This window comes from Cryptomeria japonica, chromosome 8 (assembly GCF_030272615.1).
Source record: "Cryptomeria japonica chromosome 8, Sugi_1.0, whole genome shotgun sequence".
NCBI lineage: Eukaryota > Viridiplantae > Streptophyta > Pinopsida > Cupressales > Cupressaceae > Cryptomeria > Cryptomeria japonica.
The window spans coordinates 516446534-516454381 of record NC_081412.1 but is presented as its reverse complement, the minus strand read 5'-3'; the positions used below and the strand labels follow the sequence as shown (position 1 = coordinate 516454381).

The 7848-nt window shown below is 36.9% G+C and overlaps 1 protein-coding gene across 1 annotated transcript; it reads right to left on the bottom strand.

The window, feature by feature from the left end:
* Positions 1–4621: 4621 nt before the first annotated feature.
* LOC131056103 (tubulin beta-4 chain) lies at positions 4622–6930 on the bottom strand. The gene is given in 5 exon segments (XM_057990451.2): positions 4622–5544; positions 6052–6271; positions 6273–6322; positions 6419–6632; positions 6634–6930. Coding segments are annotated over 5 exon segments (1335 nt in total). The 5' UTR covers positions 6814–6930; the 3' UTR covers positions 4622–4873.
* Positions 6931–7848: the final 918 nt, after the last annotated feature.

The window sequence follows — 7848 nt, the reverse complement described above, 5'->3', positions numbered from 1 at the left end:
CGGGAAGTTTGAATACTTGTGGGTTGGATCTAATTAATTTGAAAAATGGTGTGGTTAAGATGCTTTCTATATCCAGAGTTTGGATGAGAATCTCATGGAGCTCCAGTTCATGGCTAGAACCCCAATCACTATTTCTCCTAATGATTTGAGGTCATGGCCTATGTACATATTTTTACCTTTGTTTTGTATTGTGCAATCATGTTTATTGTTATGCCCATCATGAAGTGTAGGTTTACTTTCTTGTCTTATTTTTTGTGTCTTATGCTTGGTTTTGTATTGGTCCCTCTATTACAATTTTGTTTTAGTTTACACCTAGAGATGTGGCTATGATTCTCATTGTATCCACCTTGGATACATGTCCCCAATTAGAGCCAATGTTGGTCTGTCCTCCAATTTCTCATTTTGGATACAGTTTTGCCTTTGAGTTATGTGTATGCCCAAATATATGATTCGACTTCCAATCCTATTTTTTGGTAAGAATCTTGTGGTTGGTTTTGTGTTGATCCCACCATTGCAAGTTTGTTTTAGTTTGCACCCAAATTTATGGATAGGATTCGTATTATATCCACCTTGGATACATGTCCCCAATCAAAGCCAATATTGGTCCATCTTCCAATTCTCATTTTGGATGCATATTTGTCATTAAGTTATGTGTATGCCCAAGTCTATGATCAACTTCCAATCTTGTCCTTTATATGGTGAGAGCCAATGTTGGTCCATCCTCCAATTCTAATTTTGGATGCATTTTTGCCTTCGAGTTATGTGTATGCCAAGTATATGATTCAAATTCCAATCTTGTCCTTTGTATGACCAAATGTGATTAGAGTTTGTTGTCACTAGACTAGGTTTTCTTATGTGTGCATTTCTCATATAATTGCATCTTTGTCACATTGTCACACTCATTCTTGTCCTTACTTCTTGTTTTGGTGACAAATTTGTAAGCTTATGTTCTAGTCAGATCATTTTTTGAGGGTAAGTAAAGTGCAACCTATAGTTTCCTTGAGTCCAGCTTGCTATCCACTTGTTTCCTTATTTGATTCAATGCTACCACATGCCCTCAATGCTATCATATGGACTCCTTAGTTTGTTCTAATTCTAGATATCATTACTACGTGGACTGTAAGCTTCTTATAACCTCCAAACTACAAATGTTTTCCAATTGACTGGTCTATGGCCGCACCATCTTATTCACAGGAACAGGCCAGACTGCTCTCTTCCAATGTGCTCTCTGCAACAAATGATTCTCTGGGATGAATGCCCTTTGGCAATGGTGGACCCCTTTGGAGTAGTTGGTGTCTGTATACAGCATTCTCTGTCACAAATCATATGCCTCCACATGACACAGATGACATGGTGGTGGACCTGTGCATCTATCTATTCTTAAAGAAGAATCAACATTGGGGCTTACCATATGCTGTATTATCTTGTTGTGAATCATATCCTGGAATGGAGTATTATTTTGAGGGTTTCTTGTCTTCCATTTGGCTTCTCAATGCCCTGATGGCATTAACTACAGATTTTGATGAGTCGTTTATTTCTTGGCAGTTTCTCACATGGTTTTTAAGCTTTTGTTGGGTTGTACTTGTTCATCTGGAGCAATGAGAGCATCATCTCCTTGTCAGTAAAGTAGAAAATTTTGTTCGATCTAAGGTAGATTGTTTTTCTTTTTATGCTGATGTATGTAGGCCTTGTGGAGACTTGTTTTTCCTTCATGCAACTCTGCAATTATTGGAGATTATAGATATGCAGTTCTAAGTGGGAATCCAGTTGGTTGTTTGGTGGCAAGATTTAGATTGTAGAACATAGAAAAAACAACTTGTATTCTAATAATATCTTATGTATAAATAATATTAAATTATTAATTATATAAGTAATAGTTTGATATAATATTAAATTATGAATTATTTATAAATAGTAGTTTTGAATAGGTGTGATAAAAATTTCTTTATGTATTTTGTCATTGTTTCTATATTTAAGAAGGTTCTTTCATTCAGAGGTAAGGAAATTTGGAGATTAATAGTGAATATTATTACTATGCATAAGAGGTATGATTGACGGTGTAAAAGTAAGGAGTAGCCAATTTGTGAGTGTTTTACATTGATGCTTTATGAGATTTTTATTCAAAGGGATTTTTCCCATATTCATATATTGTGTAATGAATTTAATCTATGTGCTTGTAATTCTCATTTTATTTATGTTGTATTTATTTGAAATGATCAATAACCTAAGATCCTAATTTCTAACAATTTTGGTGTCTTGTAATAAGTCTAGAATTAGTTTTGAATGTGGTCATTTGGATTTCCTCCCCTTTGTGCACTATTAGTTAGTAATTCTTGAAGGACTATGTATAATATGCAATTCATCAACTACTTGAATGTCTCCATGAATATCATGTACATTTTTTATGCTCTTAGTGGTCCTTCTAATTACATTGTTGATTTGTTGTTTTCAATATTATTCAACTAAAAGACTCTAGAATCTTATGCAGAACCTTTATAAAGCATCTATTTAAAGAAATACAATAAACTTTGTGTGTTTTCTAACAAATTAATAAGTCCAATTCAATAAATGATGTGATTTCATTTGTCTTTTAATCTACATACATATAACCTAACTCATTTATGAAATTGTAAGGCCTGATCATAATTGTCATCATTAGGATGTCTTCTTTTAAATTGCATTCATTTTACTATTTAGCTTTGAAATCTAGACTATGATTCTCATACAAAATAAAGCAAACCATCTACGTGTTAATTTGCCATCCTACCATTAGACCTACTAAATTAATTATTATTCTTTAATAAATGTATGTAGTGGTACTTGCAATCTTGCATGATCTTGTTGTCTCAACAATAAAATTGAATCTAATAATTGTATTATAGTGATTAGATGGTCCATCTATAAGGTTTGAGCTGTGCGACTGAATGAGGAGACATCTAGTCTTTTGAATGGGTGCCAAATCCTTGTTAGTGGCAAGCAAGCATATGTGGATTAGTGATGATCAATATTGGAGTTTCTTAAAGAATTCACCTCAAAGAATTTATTCCTTTGCCTGCCGAAACCTAAAGCAACAGTTACTACCCATCCTCTTCACTAAAGGTATAATCACTAGGCCCAATATGCTGTACTGGATAGTCCATGAATCAGAGAAGTTTATAATCTTAAACTAAGATAATGTCACGGAACCTATGCAGAAAATGAATTTTCAGGTGGTATGATAGAGAGAAAAGTTAAACCAAGAAGTGGTCACTCAAATAGCAGATCTAATAAGTCCAATGCAGTAGCACGCGAATAGACATAAAGCATCCAAGGGCATCAATGTTGCACATGGCTACAAATTCAATGCCTCATCATAGAAAGTATCCCTCAATAAATTAAGATAATGTCATGGAACCTAAGGAGAAAATGAAATTTCAGGTGGTATGATAGAGAGAAAAGTTAAACCAAGAAGTGGTCACTCAAATAGCAGATCTAATACAAACAAGTCCAACGCAGTAGCACGCGAATAGACAAACAGACAACTTATTTTATTAATTGATTCTTTAGACCCTATTTAGCTTCACAAAAATAAACTTCACAAATCGTCCCCAGATTAAAAAATCCTAAGATTCAAGACCTTTCTGAACAGATCCTAATGAGATAAGGATGAACTTTAGAATAGCAACAAGTACAGACAACTTATTAATTGATTCTTCAGACCCTACCTTCACAAAAATTAACTTCACAAAGCGTCCCCAGATTAAAAAATCCTAAGAATCAGGACCTTTCTGAACAGATCCTAATGAGAGAAGGATGATCTTTAGAATAGCAACAAGTACAGACAACTTATTAATTGATTCTTCAGACCCTATTTAGCTTCACAAAAATAAACTTCACAAAGCGTCCCCAGATTAAAAATCCTAATGAGATAAGGATGAACTTTAGAATAGCAACAAGTACATTAAATTACCCGACCTCACCTATGTATTGGCAACTATCATAGCACAATATAGGTCTATTTAAGTCGATACATGCATGTAAATACACAAACACAGGCTCTACAAGTGATTGATTTACCAAAATAAACAAATACAGTTAATTGCTCATTGGTTCACACTATTTGCACACCATTGAGAGCATTTTATTTCAAATAATTCTTAGAAATGCAATGAAACCATAGTAAAATATGCAGCCGGATCTCAATGAATCTGATATTACCATAAATGATACAAAAAAATTTAAGCTCTAAGAAAACATTTTGAATACATATACATGCACTTCAAAAGTTGCCTTAGACTCAACCTATGATTAATATGCCACTCACCTTTGCCTTAAATTCAACCTGTGACCAATGTCACTCACCTCTAAATCATAAATTATATTCATTCGCTCCCAAAGTGTCACCAAAGCTGTTAGAGTGCCAACAAACTCTAGATCACCATATAAATTTTAAATTTTATCTATATCACCATATAAATATATTTGCTTTTACTAGAGTTAAAAAATAATATTTAAGCTATCGGCTAAATCATTGTAATCATCTTCAACCAGTCCACAAATAACATATATGCTCAACACCAGTTCAATTTTTCATCAATTCAAATTTTGCAGCACTGCATTAAAGGGAAAAAAACACAAAATATAAATTCATCACTCTTTTACCAAAAGAACTTTATAGGATATATTCTATCCGGATGTGATACATACATAACAATGTAATGTAGCAGAGAGATATCACAAAAAAAAGGAAACAACTTATGCATCTGCTTAACCTCCAGCAGTAGGATGATTAAACAACAAATGAAGTAGACAAACACAACTAGAAGCCTAAACAACTAGCCGTTGTTGCCATTCTTAAACAGTACTCATTAATATGGATATTATTTTGGAGTGATCACATTTCTTGTTCTTCTTCATCGTCATATTCCCCTTCATCATCAGCGGTAGCATCCTGGTACTGCATATATTCAGAGACCAGATCGTTCATGTTGCTCTCGGCCTCAGTGAATTCCATCTCATCCATGCCCTCTCCAGTGTACCAATGCAAAAAGGCCTTTCTCCTGAACATAGCAGTGAACTGCTCACTCACGCGCCTGAACATCTCCTGGATGGAGGTAGAGTTACCAATGAAGGTGGAAGCCATTTTTAGGCCCGTGGGAGGGATATCACAGGCAGAAGACTTCACATTGTTGGGGATCCATTCCACAAAGTAGGAGGAGTTCTTGTTTTGCACATTCATCATCTGCTCATCCACCTCCTTAGTGCTCATCTTTCCACGGAACATGGCGGAGGCTGTCAGGTATCGCCCGTGCCGGGGATCAGCAGCACACATCATGTTCTTCGAGTCCCACATCTGCTGAGTCAACTCTGGCACAGTAAGTGCGCGGTATTGCTGCGACCCTCGGGAGGTCAATGGGGCAAAACCCACCATGAAGAAGTGAAGGCGGGGGAAGGGGATCAGATTCACGGCCAGCTTTCTCAGATCTGAGTTCAGCTGACCAGGGAACCTGAGGCAGCAGGTCACTCCGCTCATTGTGGCTGAGATCAAGTGGTTCAAATCTCCGACTGTAACACACCCAGATATAGCATATAATTAAGCCCCTTCAAATTTTAAATTGATCTGATATTTATCAGTAATGGTGTACTAAATACACTCTTTTAAAAAAAGACATTTTAGACATTTGAAGTCACAATCAATTATCCAGGTAATGCATGCATTGACGAACAAGATCATGTAGAATTTGTATAGCAGTAGTCCTGCAAATTCATATCTAGAAAATCTCATATGAAGCTTTATCAAAATGGAATATTAATTGAAAACCTCCTAAAAACCCTTACTGGTTGGATTGTAATCAATCTATTATCTAAAAAGATTGAAGGTTTGCAAATAACTTGCAGTTGCAGTATTGACGGATACAGAGACATTTACACACTCATCAGTGCCTATTCAAGAAAGAGCTGCTTGAAATTTTCCTCAAAATCTTTCGAAAAATGGAACAAAATTAAAATAACATTCTTAAGATTTTGTTAAAACGAACCAAAAAAGAAGCACAAAGTGACATTTGAACTTACAGCTTGGCGTAGTGAGCTTAAGAGTCCTGAAGCAAATGTCATAGAGCGCCTCATTATCCAGAACCATACACTCATCGGCGTTCTCCACCAACTGGTGGACCGACAGTGTAGCATTGTAGGGTTCCACGACTGTGTCCGACACTTTCGGAGAAGGAAACACAGAGAAAGTCAACATCATGCGATCGGGATACTCCTCTCTAATTTTTGATATCAGCAGCGTTTCCCATTCCAGATCCTGTGCCTCCTCCCAAAGAATGGCACACCTGAAAGCCTGAAAAGAACACAACAGAAATTGACATTTACGGCTACAGATCTACAGTTTCTATGGTTTCAACCTAAAGCAGCAAAACTAGGAACCTAAATGTACCTTGCAGGCAATCGCAGTTCTCAGCCTCCTTCCGCACGACATCCAAGACTGCATCAATGAGCTCGGCGCCCTCGGTGTAATGGCCCTTAGCCCAGTTATTTCCGGCACCAGACTGCCCAAAGACGAAATTGTCCGGCCGAAAGATCTGACCATAAGGCCCCGTTCTGACGCTGTCCATGGTTCCAGGTTCAAGATCCATGAGCACAGCCCTGGGAAACAAATCTTCCACAGCTGGCCTCATTGTAATACACATTCACTCTCTCCAGCTGAAGATCAGATGTGCCATGATACCGACCAGTGGGATCGATGCCGTGCTCATCACAAACAACTTCCCAGAACTTTGCCCCGATCTGGTTGCCACACTGGCCCCCCTGGATATGCAAGATCTCACGCATTTTCGCAGCAAAAATTTAAACCCTAACACGAGCAGAACAAAAAACACAAGCCCCAACACTGACGTCTCTGCACTGTGAGACTTCCTCGGAAATGGCTATGTGAGATCTGTGCTTGGATGTCTCTGCTTATAGAAAAATTTCGTGCTTCTAGACTAATGCGATCTTGACCGTTGGTGGGGTTCTCATCTACGGCTGCGGTTGCACGATTTTGAAATGTGATCTACCTTATCGCACGGCTGTGTGGGACTCCCGCTCCCTGTTCGACGGACGGTCGCGATTGAGTGTGCCGCGCTGGCTATTTGACAGGCTGGAAGTCTTATCCAACGGTAGAAAATGAATTTGAAGGATCGGATGGCTGTGAAGCTTTTTGCGGGCTCAACGGCCGGCGAGAATTTTAAAATATCTTCCGCTAACGGACAAAAAAAAAATGGGAAGTGCGGGCCGGCATATTTTGTATTTATGTGAATTATTCATTTATGTAGAAATGAATAATAATACAAATTGAGTCCATTTTACCGTTTAAAGCCGGTAATGTATTAATTAGCCCGGACGCGTCCTATTTGAGAGAGGGCTACTCCACCTGCTCTTGGCCCCATGAAAATCACTCAATCATAAAAATACAAAAAGGTTTTCAACTTTTCCTCAATTTTGTTTTGTTCTTTTCTAATTAGTTGATAGGTTATGGTTGATAGGTTGTATTCTCATTTTAGTGTATAATGTTTAAGAGGTTTTAAAGGTGTATTTTTTTTTGAGTAAATGACATGTTGTATTCAATGTAAATGTGATGTTCTTTTTGTAAGATGGAGTGAGGTATCTTTCAATATCTATTATTGAAATTGTAAGGATACAAGATGATTGGTCATTCACTTATATTCTTATGTATACATTTTTATTCTTTTTTTGGCTTTACTTACACGTGATGAAGTTGGAGTTTATAAGACAAGGAGTCGTAGATTTTGAAGAAAAAAAAGAATCAATACAAAATGTGTCATTAAGAGAAGAAAGGCATTTTGAGGCAAAGAAAATGCCATTGGA